This window comes from Hakea prostrata, chromosome 6, assembly GCF_041222555.1.
Source record: "Hakea prostrata isolate BN-2017 chromosome 6, UWA_Hpros_2, whole genome shotgun sequence".
Classification (NCBI taxonomy): Eukaryota; Viridiplantae; Streptophyta; class Magnoliopsida; order Proteales; family Proteaceae; genus Hakea; species Hakea prostrata.
This window is the reverse complement of record NC_142605.1, coordinates 25,322,371-25,340,398: the sequence shown is the minus strand read 5'-3', so window position 1 is coordinate 25,340,398 and position 18,028 is coordinate 25,322,371. Positions and strand designations below refer to the sequence as shown.

The following is an 18,028-nucleotide window of genomic DNA, read 5'->3' as shown; positions in this document are numbered from 1 at the left end:
GTTTGTGCGTAAGAGTAAGAAAAAGGTGAACAACACAATCGTCTTCATTGAATGCCCAGATGAATGCCCTTCACCAGTGAGGTAGAAAACCATTAAAAGCAAATCAAATCAATTTGGCTCAGCTGACTGGGTTACTGATTGATTTTCTATATTTGATCATTTTAAGTTCAACAAAATTTCAGCGTAAATGCTTAGGACACCAGAGAGATTCTTGTCTCCATCTTCTCTTAGCTTTCCCTTTTTGTCAATGAAACCAAACCAGAGAGCATTTCACGGCTTTCAAAACAACCAAAAGAGCTCAATATCACTCCCTCTCTCTGCGCCATCTCAATCTAATATAAGCTGTTGATGGTATTATAGAAATGAAGGAGAAGGAGAAGTTGAAAAAACAAAAGGTGTTCGGCTTCAAAGAGTTTGGATTTTGTTCGTGGTAAGGAGTTGCTGGGTGAGCTGCCCACTTTGAGTATCAGAGGCCCCTGCAACTATTTCGTCCAACTCTGCAACTTTTTCTCTACAATTTCTCCTATAATTGGATTCTCTGCAAGCCCTCCATTCACAAAGTTTACTACATATACTAATGAGCAATATTCTATTCGATTTATTATTGTTGGAAAAGGCTCTAATTGTCTCTACCACGATTTGGGTTTCGATGGTTGTATTATTCTGAACCGGATTGGCCACTTGGAGAGGTTAAAACCTGGAATTTATAGAGTTGGAAGTGGTTTTCCATTTAATAGGTTAGGCGTTCAGTGTTGTAATGAAGGGTTTGGAGGCCTTGAATTTGTTGGGGGCATACTTACTTAGGACTGTTGGTGGTGCTGTCCACATAAATGCAGGTGCCAGTGGATGTTAACATACCAAAAGAACAAGAGAGAAGAACAGGAATTGTGGCTCAGAACATAATGCACAACAAGTCTGATAAAGAAGGGTAGTTGAAGTCTTTTCTCTCCATCATACATAAAGATCTTGTGATCTTTACAATTGTAAAACTAACCATTCTAAGGAAATTGTACTCTTGTGTTTTTTCAAACTAAACTAGAACTTAGACTGTATTTTTGTCAGTGCTTTATAATTTCCATTTTGGGTACCAATACAATTTGCTCCAACGTAAAATTGAATTGCCATGAATATGAATTTATATGGAAGCATGTTTAGATGTGCAAAAATACCATATTTAACTGAATAAACACAAAAACAAGAATACAAATCTAGAAGGCCATTGTGATTTATATTTTATTTTTAAACCAAAATGATCAAGGATATCATGTGATGAGCATCTATGATTACTTTATCAATACTCAAAAGGTAGATCTCCCTCTAAATATTTAGTGGAGGGGTGTGAAGATAACTCAATCTCATACTTTGATGCTAGAGATCTCAACTCGTGTAATGTTACACAACAATTGATAGGTTTCGAAGCCTTTCTCTATTGCACCTAAAAAATATTCAACTAAATTATTAACAAGCAAGTTTAAAAACTTTACCCAAGCCCAAGGACCAGGGTGGGGTGTGGTGGGTTGGGGAAAAAAGGCGTGGACTCTTTGGACTTAATGCCTCAACAATAAGAACCTACCACCACTATATCTAGAAGCGCATTCACTGTATCTATGCTTTTCAATACCTAGGTCAAAACAAGCAACAACGTATCGGCTGATACGGTATGTGGTTACGGCATAATCGGTACCAGATCAGATACCATGGAACCATGATTCGGAGATCATAATGGAAAGATAAAGAGGTAAGACTAGGCGAAATTCAGCTACTACTTTAGTGGTTCAGAGTTTTAAGGCTGATGAAACTAATGCAATACAAACATATTGGCAGAGAAATTAAAGGCACCGCAGGTATATGCTAACCATGCATGTGTTGTGCATATTTATGCCACATCAGAATCACAAGATTCACAACACGTGTTCAAAGAGTTCATCATCTCTAACTTCACCTTATACAACTATATTAGTGCTCCAACGCAGCAACGCTGACTGCTCCTGGAAAATCTGCACCAAGTGAAAACAACTTCAATTCAAATGCAGTTAATTTGTAAAATAAAGCCACCAAAAGGGTTTGCCTTAAATTCAAAAGCAAGCTATGTATGATCAAAGAACCGGAGGTACTCTACCCTCAGATCAAGGGCATCAGGAAATTCAACCTTCTTTCCTGTATGAATTAATGCAAGTCTAACCCAACATGATAGCACCCCAAGGGATTTCATTAAGTCTGAAATAGCAACCAGATTACTGAATTGAGAGACCAAAACAAATAAACAATTCAGCAGATACCACTTTCATAAAATGGAGTCTCCTTTGTTATGGATGGTGCTCAGCTATAACACTTTCGAGCCTCGATTTTCTAAGTATCTTGGATTGTTGCAATCATATAAGACACTCGTTAATGTAGACATACATGGAAAGTTAAATGAATGTAAACTCAATTTAATTATAACCCTGACACATTTTTGGTGAACGTGTCCCTACCAAGGAAAACAGTGAAGCATTTGGAGGGGTGGGGTAGCTGACCCCAATCATTCCTAAATCCTCTCAGTTATCTGACACGAAAACAATTAAGGACACCCCTGAATAAGGTCTAAAGATAAGCAAGTCAGTTCCATCTGTGGCTATACTCAAGATTTATTTAGTACAGACTTTATGTTTTACTGGAGATCACCAAGTGCTCTGGCCAAGTGGCTATAGTATTAGCTTGATACAATGGATATGGATAATCATGCAAGTCCCATGAGAAGAGTATTATTAGCCAAATGCTTTTAAGATTTAAAGCAAAAAACAAAAAAGATCATCACCTAGACAGCTAAAGAATGTGTTAGGTCATACCCTCGTGTCATTTTCAGCAGCCACAGAGCTACCAGGAAAGCCCAGATGCTAGGTTTTGACCATCACCACTACCATTGCTTAGCCTTTGACCACTATTCGAGCTTAGGGCCTCAGCCCCATGATTTCCTAGTTTCTTGACATCCTCAGGTGAAAGAATCTTGATATACCAAACGTTATTTACAAACGCCCTGCACAAATAGCCATCCATTCCATCAGTCTAAAGACAAAGTAAGATTTCCCAGGACAAATTATACATCTAGACCTATCACCATTTACCAAAACATCCAAGAACAAATTACTATTCTGTAGCCAACAAGAGATCTGTAACACATTAAAATGCTTCAATATTGAAGCCATTTCAAACACCATCAATGTGCCCACCCTATGCCTGTCTCTCTCTCTCTCTCTCTCCACTCATATAAAGGACCAACCTGCCCCTCTCATCCCATCTATTGGTCAAGGCAGCCCAAATACTTGGATGGGGCCACATATATTTCAAGTTAGTCTTCTGACAACTCTTAAACAGGTGGTACTTACTCCCAAGGATCATCTCCAAGGAGAAGGATATCATTCTCCCTGTCGACGAATACAAGCTGCCAGCCTGATCTTAAAGGGTCATCCAGTAGCCCCTCAATACCAAACATCTGACCAAGCGCCTCTCTCAGCTCATGGTAGCTGTTGAAGCGGGTGATGTCCAGTGACCTCCCAACTGATCCTGATTTGTAGACCTGCATAAATATCAAACAGCATCATCAAACTAATCACATTATAACTGAACCTGAAATGAGAACAGCGCTCCTGCTCACCTTCACAAACGTTTTGGCTTGTGGGTCAATTTGCCCCACAGTATGCAGCAAATCAGAAGAATCATCCATGCAACCATACAAAGGACTATGAACGCCAGAAGCTCCAAAAGGAATTGAGGACACATCAGCATCAATCGAAGAGGTAGCTACATTTGGCACTGAAGTGGGAAGCAGAAGCTCTGATGAATCAATATTAACACCAAAAAGTGTATGGGTCTGGGGATCTGTACTACAGCTGTGAGCCTCCACAGAGCCATCTTTTCCAGTAAATTGTGGAACACATACAGAATTACCAAAAGCATTGGCTTGTGGAAAGGCAAATTTTGGCATCCAGGGCTGCTGTTGTTGCTGGTCACTCAGCATGGACTGACCAATTCTTGAGAAATTCAGGAGATTGCCAGTCCCTTCAGAACAAAGTGAACCTAACACACCCTGCATAGACGTAGGGTTTATTGCAGCAGAAAAGGTAATGTTTGAATCTGTAAAATCTGTTTTCTGGCATAAAGGAGCAGATGAAGTTTGCTGCTGATGGAGACGATCATTTGCCATCTGAAAAGCTTCGTGATATGTTTGTTGCTGCGGTTGTGGTGACTGCTGCTTCTGCGGATCTCTCAGTGGCTGCAGAAGTTCTCGAGGCTGGTTCTCAGCTAAATTTTGGGCTTGTGCATGCACAATCTGCTGTGAAAGTGATTGTTGTATCAGCTGCTGCTGCAACAGCTGATTAGATCCACACGACTGTTGCTGATACTGGAAAGGCAAAGGCTGTTGAAATTGCATATAGTGTTGCTGTTTCAGAGGATCACCACTTCTTATTTCCTGCAAGGCTGATGCTGCAAGGGCCTGGTATTGTTGATCATGTTCATTTCCCAGCAGCGGTAGATCAAGCCTCCGCTGCATCCAGGAGCCCACACCAAATCCCTGGAAATTCAAAGATTGAAGACTTCGCTCTCCATTATCCCCTCTCAGCCACATGAGGGCATTTGCCGCATCATCCTTACCATCTAAAATGGAACAGTAACAAAAACAACTATAGCAATTGCCTGATATTTGCACTGAATAACAACATTATTGGTGACGACTTAACAATTGCACTAACTTTGGTGGCCAATGAGACAGCTCTAGTCATGCTGATAAACCATTTACAGCTCAATCTAATCATATATGGTGATCAGCAGAAACCATTTCTTGTCGTTGGTAAAGAAGAGTCTGGTTCCAAATTGGTTGACCAAGTTCCTGAACCTTGGTACTTGAATTGTTATTATTATTATTATTATTATTATTATTATGGAGGGGGGTTGAGTAAGTTATTAAAGATTCAAACTTCATGCTCAAGCCTCAAATAATTGCACAAAACTAACCCAGAAACTGGGACAACTATGATTTCAACTAATTTTTTTTCCTCTCTTTTTTTCTTTTCTTTTTTTTTTTTTTTTTTTTTTTTGGGTGGGGGGGGGGTGTTTGAAGTACAAGATTCAAACTTTACACTAGAATCTCACATTATTGCACAAAAATAATCCAAGGCACTGGTAGCTCAGAAATTTCTCCTCATCAACAAAAAGAGCACACTGCTCAGAGAAATGTTAAAACTTTTGTGCTGCAAGGATAAATGCCTGGGGTTGAGTCTTAAGATCTGCGACTTTGCTAAAATGGCAAAAGTTAGGACCAACTCCAAACTCATCCTTCTAGGAGCCCACGTATGAAGGCCAGAACTAGGTAATGGCTATTTAGAGAAAGATACCAAAAAGTAAATACAAAAAGGTTATAGAAGAGTACTTATTCATCCCAAAAGAAAGTACTTACCATGCAAAGAAGATATTCCAGGATGCCAAGATTGTTTAAGCCTTAGTGGGAACAACGATGGATACATTGGAAATGTAGTTAAAGGCTCAATTTCCCACAAGGAAACTCTTGGCTGTCTCTCACCAGCAGTTGATTCATCCCAACCAACCTATCCATTTAAAAGTCAGACGTTAATTATGAGCACTACTATTAAATTTTATCGGAAGTACAAATTCTATATATGAAAATAAAATTCCCAGCTCAAACAGATCCCTGTAAGATACCACAACACTAGCTAGCGTCTCACGGCATGACTAATAATTTGGATGGTGTCCAACTTGACACAATCCAAGCTCATTAAGGACTCACAGAGAGGCAACCATGATTTATCCATTGCAATGGGGTGGAATAGACTAAGTGAACAAAATAATAAAAAGTAATATGATTATGAGCTACTAGTGAGCAAGTCAAATAATTGTCATTTGGGAGATCTCACAGCTCAAAATACTATTTTGCATTTGCCTGATCTGCAACAGCCAATATCTACCTCTACTACAAATGTTTCCAAAGTGACCCTCAAATCTCATAAGTACTATTTTTCTATTTACCGAAAATTTTCAGAGACTGTCAGACCAGCAGCTGCAAAGATTTGAGTATCAGGATCAGAATGGCAAAGGACTATGCTGATACCAATACCAGACCAGTTGTACAAATACATGGGGGACAAAATAGTTAGCCCTATATTTCAGATGGGCTGTGCTAAATCCTTCAGCAATCGACCCGCTGAACAACCCACCCTTGATAGTCCACACTTTGTATCAACCCAAAGAGCAAATTCAATTGAAAACAAATGAGTGGTCAAAAGATTAATGCTCATGGTCATTTAAACTTCAGAGCAATGGGATTTGGGATACAAACATGTTTATAGCTTCAAAAGACAATAATACATAGAATAACTTTACCCCCTAAAGGCATGGAGAGGATCTTTAACCTTAACACTATAGGGTAACCTATTGATTTATGCTCTAAGGAATCCAAGTGATATTTCCATCAAGGATGATTTCAAATTTCCAGCAAAAGAGGGGAAATATTATATTTAGGGATCAAGTATACCAGAAAATTATTGAAAATGCAAACCTCAGAGAAACAGTGACATCACAGCCCAGTCACTTGTCAGTAAACCTCACATATGTCACTCACTCAGGGATGAAGTTGTTTCTGTGGGTGGGTTCAGCGTAATCACTAAATTACATTCAGCATAAAAGACACCATTTACATACGTGCATCTATTTTTCTCCCTAACAGAAATCCACTTTGGCATTATAGACCACACTGCCCAGTACATAGACAGAAGCTAAGTATTAATGACAACAGTTGAACATCCACTTTGGCATCATAGACCACACTGCCCAGTACATAGACAGAACCTAAGTATTAATGACAACAGTTGAACAGTAGCATACAAAACTTTATGCTATTTTGAAACAATATAATGCACATGCATATTTACCTTGACTGATCGCCAATGAGAGTGTGGCCAACGAACAGGATCTAGATCACCTATCCCAGTTATCGTGCCCATGTACCTAAATTACACAAGGTTGTATGAGAAAAAATAAGTGTACTTCATTAACCAATGTTTTCACAATCAAAGCAGAGATCCATGAGTCACCAGCAATTGCACTTTCCACTTCAAATAATCCAATCAAGATCAAAGAGTTGGAAGGTGATCACCTTGCCCGAAAAAATAGATTACTTATTTAGGATGAGTATGTACAACTTACAACAACAACAACAACAACAATAAGCCTTGTCCCAACTAAATGGGGTCGGCTACATGGATTATTGCCCTCCAATCAGTTCTGTTCGAGGCCATGCTAGAAACAAGGCCTAAGCTATACATATCCTTTCTCACCAATTCTCCTAAGGTTATCTTAGGTCTACCCCTAGCTCTTCTAGTTCCTTCAATATGGATTATATCACTTCTCCGAACAGAAGCATTTATGGGTTTCCGTTGAACGTGGTTGTGCCACCTCAAACGACTTTCTCGAAGCTTATCACATATGGGAACAACTCCTAGACCAATTCTAATATGATCATTTCTTATCTTATCCATCCTAGTTTTGCCACTCATCCATCTAAGCATCCTCATTTCTGCTACACTAAGTTTATCCATATAATTCTTTTTAATAGCCCAACACTCTGCACCGTACATCATAGCTAGTCGAACAACTCCTATAAAGTTTTCCTTTAAGCTTTCATGGAACACGCATATCACATAAGACCCCGGACGCACTTCTCCACTTCATCCACCATATTTTAATTCTTTGGGAAGCCTCATCGTCTAAATCACCTCTTTTACTTATGATTGAACCTTGGTACCTAAAACAATCACTTGAGGAATCTCTTTATCATCAAGTATCACCACCTCATCATTTGCCCGATCATGACTAAAGTTACAAACTAGATATTCTGTCTTCGATCTACTAAGTTTAAAGCCTTTTGATTCCAAAGCTACTCTCCATGATTCTAATTTGGTATTAATCCCCACTTGGGTCTCATCAATCAACACAATATCATCCGCAAAAAGCATACACCAGGGGACCTCATCTTGAATGTCTTTGGTTAATTCATCCATTTCCAATGCAAATAGATATGGGTTTAAAGTTGACCCTGATATAGCCCAACTGTTATCGGGAATTCATTACTTTGTCACCCCACTGTTCTAACACTAGTCACCAAACCATCATACATATCCTTAACTATATCTACATATTTACTTGAAACACTTCTTTTCTCTAGTATTTGCCAAATTAACGCTCTAGGGACTCTATCATAAGCTTTTTCTAGGTCAATAAATATCATATGAAGGTCTTTCCTACAATCTCTATACCTTTCCATAAGTCTCCTAATTAGGTAAATAGCCTCCGTTGTAGATCTTCCAGGCATAAACCCAAATTGATTTTCCGTAACTGTAGTTAGGTGTCTCAAACGGGTTTCAATTATTCTCTCCCATAATTTCATCGTATGGTTCATCAATTTAATGCCACTATAGTTATTGCAACTTTGAATATCTCCTTTATTTTTGTAAATTGGAACCACGACGCTTCTCCTCCATTCATCTGGCATTTTCCCTGTGCTCATAATCTTATTAAACAACTTAGTCAACCAAACTAGTCCATGGGTTCCTAAGCTCTTCCATACTTCAATTGGGATTTCATCAGTATGTACAACTTAATCTGGGCCATAATATCAAGCAACAAATGGCTTAACCACCACAGCACAATTGCATGGTTGAGTTCGCATATACAGAATAATCTGCCTCAAAACTGTGCAATGTTATTTCATACATCAAAGCTTTACTTCATTATTCAAACAGCAAAGCCTGAAAAATTCAATTGTTGGGAAAACTCATTTTAAAGAATTCTTCCATCCCTGTTGCATCATATGGAATAAATATGTACCATACATGGACTGTATTTTAAATCCAACCACTACTGTACGCTCTTACAGTCTGGAACTTTCAAACCTCTACTCTACCACTTGGCACACTGTTTTAGAGGATATTTTAACTAAGCATGCACCTTGGACTTTAAGAGTACTTACCACAAAACTTGGCCCCATTCAAGCTGGCCAGAGGCAGCCAATTCAGAAAAGTTACAACCCAAAAAAGATAGTAACAATGAAAACAATCTGCAGTCTGCAGGGTGTTTATTTCCCCTAACTGACTAAAATTAAGTCCATTAATTAGCATTTCATTTGTCTAATTTCGAAGGTTGAAGAGGCAGATTCTGTATCACATTTTTGTCCTATTTCTCTTGCCAACCTTACTTTACATGCTGATACCCAACAAATACCAATAGATTTAAGTTAGTCATCGATAGATTCCTCACTCATAATCAACCAGCTTTTATTCCTGGTTGGGATATTACTGATAATAGCCTTCTTTGTCATGAAACTGTTGGTCGTATAAATTTTGATATCCTTAAAGCTTTTGATTCTTCGCTACTTCGTTAGGTTATATTCCTTAACACCTTTCCAAACATGAAATTCTCTTCTAACCAAGGTTCAGAAGCTAGTCTCAAACAGCAATCTCAATCAGGTCAAGTTTTTCACTGGCTGAGCTTGTGCACATTTTCCCGTTTCAGTAGAGAAATAGATTTAGTTGGCTCAAAAACTTAAAAGGAAGTTGTTTTGGGCTTTAGTATACTTATATTCATATTCAAATCATAAAAGAAAAGCACCTATTTTGGTGATTTGATTTTGGATCCTTTGTTAGTAGCAAATGACATGCTGAAGTTCCCTGTTCAATATCTTGTTTTGAGTGCTATAACACATAATTATGCAATAAATATGTTAAAACAGATAATTAATTACTGAAGAAATAGTTAAAGACTAAAATTTTCTACCACAAACCACAAGATATGGTGAAGTGTTCCTCATTCATACTACATATACACCAAACCCAACCATATTAAATAATACAAATCATAGACACCTAACTAACCTATCTTTCCAAGTCTCAACTCCCAAGTGCAACAACAATACCATACGAGTATGTAAACACCTACTAAGGCGGTCAAAATTTTGCTGAGGTACTCAAAATATTGGAAAGTTTAGTTCAATTATCCAAAAATATGCACTTCTTGCCTTGCATGTCATTGTCTTGAGATGGTTGAGAACTTTTAGCTTTATGAGGTTTTGCAGAGTTTTGAACTATTCTCCGAACTTCATTAACTGGATCCATTGTAAAGTCTCTAATGCTCATTTCCCGATCCTTGTTAATGGTTCTCTCCAGGGTTATTTCGAGTCTACGGTGATTACTCAGAATTTTAAACAAGGCAGTTCAGGATGCCTTTAACATATATCAACTCCCAACTTTAATCTTATAAAAATTCTTAAATCCTCGGTTTTCTTGCTGAAGTTTTTGAAGATTTGAAGCTCAGCTAGCAGACATTCTGAGTATTCCAGAAAGTTATCTCCTTGTCATTTATTTAGGACTTCCTTTGATTTATCAAAGCTCTATGCTTAATATTGTTCCACTATGTTTGATAGTTCAGAAGAGAGGACAATTATGGACAAGATTATCTACTATGCTGGTCATCTTTTACTCATTAGATGAGCTATGCAGAATTATATTTGTTATACTGGTGTTTTTAGGCCTTCCAAACTTACATTATTTCCAAAACTGAACCCATTATGTCTTTTTTCCTTGGGACTCCTTCAGAAGTCTAATTTCTCCCATCCAATCAGTTCAAAGAATGAGGGTGGTTTTGGCCTTTGTAGAGTGAGGAATCTAACATTGTAGGAAACATTAAACTTACCTGGAAACTGTAAAAACAAATAAACAACTCAGCCTTATCCAACTCAATGGAGTTGGATGCAAGGATATCTTTGCCCTCCAATCAGCTCTATTTGAGGTTATCTATATATGAAGCCTAAGCCCTTCTCACCACTTCTCCTAAGGCTATTAATGTATGTCAATAGCCTTTTCAGTTCCTTCAATATGGATTAAATCGCTCTCTGTATGGGAGCATTTAATGGCCTTCTTTGAACATTGCCATGCCACCTCAACTAACTGTCTTGTAGTTTATCAAGTGTCAGATCTACTCCTAAACCAGCCCAGTATTATCATTCCTTATTTTGTCCTTCTAGTTTTGCTACTCATCCATATCAACATCCTCATTTCTGCTACAACAGTTTATCTATATGAGGCTTCTGAGCTGCGAACATTATGCATCATACATCATATCTAAAAATTATGTCTAGGAGGGAGGTCGTCTGGACAAAGGGTATATTCCTGATACCTTAAGTCTATCTCCATCTCAACTGTCACTTGCCTTTCAGATGCAACTTGAGTTTAGGCAAAATCCTTAAATATAGACACCAAGTCAGAATTTGAGCATCAACAATAGCTATGATACATATTTGTGGCTTGACAGCTGGAATCCTAGTGTTGTGCTCAAATTTGATATATGGTGACAATATTTAAACTGAACGGATGATGTATCAATGATGGTATCTAGTGCCCTAGATGTTCCAAAAACCTATTTAAAGTCTAAAACATTCTCTTTAACTCTTTTAGGAGATCTATGGGCAGTGGCCTTGATCCAACGGAGTCCAAATTCTTCTAAGAAATTCACCTCTAACTCCACCCGGCATCTGATTGGAACTAGATCTGAAAGAGTTCCTTGGTATAAAATTTTCAGGTTTAGATCCAGTATTCTTTGACCTTCCTTTACTGTGTGCTTTGCTTTGATCTTATCTCTTGCTAGTCACTACCACTGAATTTGATAAGTTGATTTCATACATATTATTTTATATGATTAATTTATTATATTTCCATGTATTTACAATTGTTTTATATCAATTTACCCTAATATGATATGAAAATGAATATGTTGCACCATTTCCTTTAATTTCTATAATTTTGGTGATTTTATATATTTCCTAACAAATTCTAATAAAGATTTATTACTTTTACATGTAGGAAATTATCAATCAAATCTGGGTATTATTGCAAGAGTCCTACCTCAAGTCAAAAACATAAAGAGAATGAGTCCTTGCATGCTTCTATGTTTTATTTCCTATTTAGGATTTGATCAAAGAAGGGAAAAGAGGAAGAAGAATCCAATTCAAATAAGAAGGATAGAAGAATCCCGATTTTGAGTGTCTCTGTCCAGTTTTGATCAAGATCTTCATCGGATGGTCATATGGTGTCCGATCGAGCTGATTTTTGGAGGAGAGCTTCACGACGTCTTGGTCTTCAAATCCAACGGTGGGATTACGCATTGGAGATCTCTAAGTTAGTCCGATTTATACATCAAAACACTCCTTGGTTAAGTCAGATAAGAACTCTGAGTTTGATTCAAACTCTTTGTTTAATTAATCTATAAAAGGATAGCAAAGCCAAGGAACTGGGGGAGGACGTTTTTGGAGCTTTGGAAGAGCGGAGAGATCGAACCAGGAGACATTGGTTGGCTTTGGAGATCTGAATCTTGGGAATAAGTTTTTCTTGATCTTCTTTCAATGTTCTTGAACTCCTCTGTAATGTTTTTAGTTTCTAGTATGAACTAATTTAGTTTTTCTAGGGATCAGATGTAGCCTATCTTTGAATTCCCACTCTTGACTTCATCAATATAATTTTGAATATTGTTTCCCTTGATTGAGTTTTTACTTCTATTCTTCATGCTTTTGATTAATTGGCCACTAATCAACTGATTTGTTAATCATAATGAACTGAGAGGGGATTTATGTGTTTAGTTCATTAGAGTAAAAGCCATGAATTACATGTAGGATAGAGATATACTTACATGGTTTGTGTAGTTGTTACATGGGAATCCACAGAATTTAATGATTTCTCACTTGTTGTAACCCACATAGAAATATAGTGGGTTAGCAATTGAGGGAATTTCTATTAGTACTCGAGAGAGACTAATAGATATGAAAGGGAATCTCGACTATCAATCAGGAAAATATTTCTCAAATTATAAAGAGGGAGAAAAGGGTGGGAATGCTTAGTTATGGTGAGATCTGACCCCTAGGTCTTTAGCAATTAATAATCTCAATTTCAATTTCAATTTGCATTATAGTCTAGAATAATTATCTTCCTTATTATTTGTTCAAATAAAATTGGTATAATTAATTTGGTACTTAATCTATAGTCTTCGAGGGATCGATCTTTTATCATTATATTACTTGTTACGACAGCGTACACTTGCGTTGTACTTTTTCACAACAAGTTTTTGATTGAATTCTTTCTCGAAAGAAATCTGTCTATCTCAAAAGGTTGCAACACTTAGAACTCGACTTTGTGGAGCACCTCTTTTCTTTCTTGCTTTTTCTTCACTTCTGTCTTTGTATCATTCTGTGTTAGCTGTTTTTCTCGCTCCACTAGTTTTGCTCTATCAACCTTTATATATGGTTTATTCCTATACTAGTCATGATGTTGCATCAAGTAGTTGACTCTTTTGTTTCCCTTGCTTGGGGTCCAACAGTTGGAAAGTCTTTTTGACTTTTGTTCTCTGCTTTATTCTTAATATTTTTTTATTCATTAAAAATACAATAATAATAGTAACAAGAAAAATTATTATTATTACCCACTAAACTCATACTTTCAGGTGTGACTACCAAATATCCACATATGCAAAAAATCTAAAAGCAATATTAGCTATCAACCATGAAGTCCAAAGATCTAATAAGGCTAATACCGGCGAACACTAGATTCTTCAGTCTCAAAAAGCATCCGGAAACGCATCCCCACAGAAACACGAGTATGAAACACCGCTTTCGCATACTTGGAGAGGGGTATAACAAACTCTGATGGACTTGCCCTGAAAAGAAAAACGATGAATCAGTAAGGGAACAAAGCAACAGCAGAAACACTGAGCAAAAGAAATATGGAAATCATTAGCTACCTTGGATTATAAAAAACTGTGAAACGGCTATTAGTGGCATAAGCATGTGCTGCAGCAGCAAGCAGACCTATATGCATGCTATCACTTGATAAAACAGATGAAGGCATTACAGTTTGTGAACGATTGGCCCGGCGTATCCCCAATAACAGCTGATTCTTTTCATTCCTTAATTGAGGTCAGGAGAAGAAAATAATGACCAACGGAATATCCATTAGCATTGCCTGGAGGATTAAAAATTCACATAAAAAAATGGTATTGGACAGTACCAGATGAAAAGAACAGAATCTCCAGCAACAAGTCTCTTGGCGCTGACAAAGACACTCCACCCTGTGGTAAGAAGATGCCTTTTGGGCTGTCCTGCATGATGAGCAGGTGAGTTAGATGATGTATATATGAGTTAGATGACGTACATATGTAAAGTCAGAAACTATAATTTTTACATTATATGCTTCAAATATTAAAATCCTCTCCGAAGTACCCTACTAGCAGACCACAAATAAGTGAACTTTCAGCTAAAATGCATAAATAATCCTATCTACAATGCTTTATGAGTGAACTACAGTATACAGACAGTAATAACCAACCAGATGGTGAAATACACAGGCAATGATGCAGGAAGAAACACATTCATTGAAAAGAAGAATCAAACTCAGAAAGTCCTAAAAGATGGCACCGACAGGTGAGGTACTCAGAAGTTAAATCTGGAAATATAACTTGAGCAAGACAGAAAGAAATACTTTAATATTGTGAGATAAGGGAATGCTAAAAGACATCTTTCTAATGTTTTTTAATTCTCAAATAATCAATCAAATCTGCTCTCTAGGGTGTCAAATTATTTTCTAAGATTACAAGCTCACAAACTGATTGCAACAAGTACTTCAACAGGAAATTTTGGTCTACTCCCATCACATTAATAGTTGGAGAAGTTTCCAAGAGAAGAAAATGATTTTTTTTCCTCCCCTAGCCAAATACTTCAAGTGATCAATACTAATATTAAACGCCGAATTTACGAACCTTACAAGTATTGCACTTTTTTTAATGAACCTTACAAGTATTGCACTTTTTTTAATGAACCTTACAAGTTCGGTAGATACAAAAATTCACAGCATCAGCCAATCCAGAGCTAACTAAACTGGCCACATGTGTCCAAACATACAATGAAACGATAATAATATGGAAGGTTAATTCAGCATTGACAAGACAGCCAATAATGGCATCTGGAAATCACATGGTTAATTAATAAGACATAATCACTGTCCTAAAAAAGAAGAGTTATTTTTTGTAAAGGACTCTTTAACCAACACCTCGCAAAAAGACTGCCCTCTCAACATCAACATAGAGACTTCAAAGTAGAGGCTCCATAACTATCACAGTTCTGCTACCTTCTTGAACATAATACAAATGTTTGTTGTCTATTAGTCTTAAAAACTCAGCAGCTGCTTGAAATTTAGATTACAGTGCAGAGTTGAAACCAAAATTTGGTCCCGTCATTCAGTTGCATGCCCTCACACTTCTTTGCCAAATCCACAGCATAAAACAGTAGGAAAAACATCAGCAATGGGATATCAAAGAAACATGACCTTCCCAAGGCAGCCCCCCAAACTAGACACTGCTTTGAGAATTGAAATCATGAATAGTGGCTACGATAATTTGCATAGTCTAGTGTATGGTTTACAATAACTCGTGGTATCCCATTAATTGGAGAGGCAATAGTTAGCTGCAATTAGCCAATTACTCCTAAGGAAATATCTAAGTGGCAATTTAGACTTGACTAACATTTTGGCAATTCAGCACCATGAAGAGCAAACAAATTCAACTCAAAAGCATTAAACTGAGTGGAGAATCAATGCACAACCATTACATTAGCAACAATTTATTTGAGCACAAGCTTTTTATACTAGAATATAAAAACCCTGGTAGGATAGAGATGCAAGAATTTTGGGGTAGGTTGGATGATCATCTCAAATTTGGTTCCGACATGTCTAGACATCCTCACTGCAATTGTTAATGGGGTAGGAAATTTCTTCTTTTCGCCCTTCTTCTAATAATCTTATAGGAAATAGAATTACAGAGAAGAAGACATCAGTAAGTACCACAGAAGAAAATAGAGTAGGGGGTATTAAAGTCATATGTTTATCCCACGGAATGTAGGCAGCTGTAATCTCTATGGGTCACTATTTTTGGTCCACTCTTAATTGACAAAATGACATAATGTTTTATCCCTATATTCTTAAAACATGCCAGAAGAATAAAGTGTAAAACAATTTGGCGGGCTTAGTTTAAGAGAAGTATTCTCACCAACTGACAGAAAGGAAAGGAGGTTCATGGGCACACCTATTAGAGGACTGATAAATACTCTAAAACTTACCTCGAAAAATATGTCTAAATTTCCACTCAATATCATGAAGATCTCTAGCAATAAGTTCCTGGGCGGGTGGCTGCTGAGAGAAGTCCTGAAAAGATTTTTTGAAACTAATAGTGAGAAATATATAACATAGCTAAGGATCAACTATTATAATCAACATAACTGAGCTCGCATGCTAAAAGCCCACCAGTGGGGGAAACACTTTCTCAGCAGCACGCCGAGGAACTGAGAATCCGCCATGAGTACTGGTATCACTTGCAGTTAGAGTCTTGCAGAAATAATTTGTTGGCTGCTTGCTTGGGATTCCCAGGTCCGCAGGTAGATAAACATCCTTCCGCTCCTGCTGAGCGGAAATTTAAGAATTTTCAATTTAGAATAAAACACCATATCAATCGCAAGGTGAAACATTGAATCCCAATAATTAAAACCCCAACTCGTGATTACCGGAGACAAAGGTTGTAATGTCATTTGAGCGTAAACTTCATCTGTCTCCACGTCCGCCTGAAATTCCACCACAACAAGCGTTGATCAAACTCATATCCAACGTTAACCACCGACGAACCAACAGTAGAACCAAACACAGAACTTACATGCATGATAACATCATGAAGTTGACAAATTAATTGTGGAGGCAAATTCGGATAATTCGGTATATGCACATCAACTTCTTTGTTCGTTGAAACTGCAACCTGAGTGCAGAAAGAAGTCAAAAGAAATTTCTCAATTGAACGCACAAAAAAAACAAACAAAAAAAAAAAAGGGAACGAAAAACCGATCTTTTACGTGTACCTGTTCACTGTGCCCCTGAGGAAAGTAGACAACACGGCTGCCGACCGCTGGTAGGGACACAAGAGGGCCAGCACAAGCATGCCAAAGCTCCGAATTCAAACATCGTTTCTCCCCTTTCCAAAAACAAAGCAAAATTAGAAGATATTATAAGTTCCAATTCGAAAAATGAGGTTAACTGAGAACTATTCAGTCTTCGATTAAAGACAAGAAGAAAATTTTTGCACAAGAAGCATACCGCCTTCTTGACTCGGCTGACCCATCCCCGCAGTCGAAAGCTTCATTTTCGGAGAAAATCTAGATTCAACAGAGCTGAATAGAAGAAATGAAGAGCTTAAACATCCTTCCAAACCTACTCCACTGTGACATTCCTGTTCAATCCTAAAATCAGAAAATTCTTCTACAACTAGTTCAGTCTCAGAACCCTCAATCCTAGCCAAAATTCATCATTTTCTTCTACCAAACTTCTGCATTACACAATCCAGACAGAAATCTATCATCACCGAGACAAGATAAACTAGATATTTCCAGTAGAGTCTAGCTAAATTTCATGACTTGCTCCATAAAATACACAATCAAATCACTATCACTCTTTCTCTCTCTCTCTCCATCTCCTGAACCACCACAGCTTAAGATCCCACGCAAGCCTTGAAACTAAATCCAAAAACCTCAGAACTCTTGAAGCTGACTTCACTAGTCAATCTAGAATCCCGTCATCCACAAGGCTACAACCAAACTTGGAACACCGGAAAACCAAGCATAATCGAAACAAATATCAAACTCATTCACAAACTTAGAGAAGATCGCGCGTTTCTTCACCAACTCCGAAACTACAAAGTAAGGGAAGGAAAAAAGCGAGACAGAGGGACATCAACAAGGACTTGGCAAAAGCTCGTCTCCCGAGTCGCCATGAAACAGCTTTTTCACCTCTGCAAGATTTTAGAGAAAGAGAGAGAGAGAGAGAAAGAAAAGCTTTGAGCTTTATTTCCCTTTAAAAGCCTATCGCTATCTCAAACAGAAGAAACACAGAAGGTAGTGAGAGAAAGT

General features: G+C 37.6%; 1 protein-coding gene across 3 annotated transcripts; it reads right to left on the bottom strand.

Moving 5' to 3' along the window:
• Positions 1-1,542: 1,542 nt before the first annotated feature.
• Positions 1,543-18,028, bottom strand: LOC149012867 (auxin response factor 12-like). Of its 3 annotated transcripts, none has more exons than XM_089160274.1 (15): positions 17,220-18,028; positions 16,985-17,097; positions 16,786-16,884; positions 16,640-16,696; positions 16,383-16,538; positions 16,199-16,283; positions 14,097-14,187; positions 13,831-13,995; positions 13,624-13,746; positions 6,924-6,999; positions 5,435-5,582; positions 3,635-4,635; positions 3,366-3,556; positions 2,829-3,016; positions 1,543-1,997 (listed from the first exon to the last, which is right to left on the bottom strand). In XM_089160274.1, exons 1-14 carry the CDS (start codon positions 17,263-17,265, stop codon positions 2,857-2,859), a joined length of 2,511 nt encoding a protein of 836 aa, XP_089016400.1. In that variant the 5' UTR covers positions 17,266-18,028; the 3' UTR covers positions 1,543-1,997; positions 2,829-2,856. The 3 variants fall into 3 exon arrangements, with proteins under 3 accessions (XP_089016400.1, XP_089016401.1, XP_089016402.1); XM_089160275.1 differs by having other exon boundaries at positions 16,383-16,535; XM_089160276.1 differs by lacking the exons at positions 16,640-16,696; positions 16,786-16,884; positions 16,985-17,097; positions 17,220-18,028 and having other exon boundaries at positions 14,097-14,182; positions 16,383-16,528.

What these genes read in the sequence shown, in the direction of transcription:
- LOC149012867 (XM_089160274.1), bottom strand. Translation starts at nt 17,265, where the DNA reads ATGAAGCTTTCGACTGCGGGGATGGGTCAGCCGAGTCAAGAAGGCG. An exon ending in TTCATGATGTTATCATGCAT is followed by an intron (nt 16,697 to 16,785) that starts GTAAGTTCTGTG and finishes GTGGAATTTCAG; the next exon opens with GCGGACGTGGAGACAGATGA. An exon ending in CTTGGAGATGATCCTTGGGA is followed by an intron (nt 3,017 to 3,365) that starts GTAAGTACCACC and finishes CTATTTGTGCAG; the next exon opens with GGCGTTTGTAAATAACGTTT.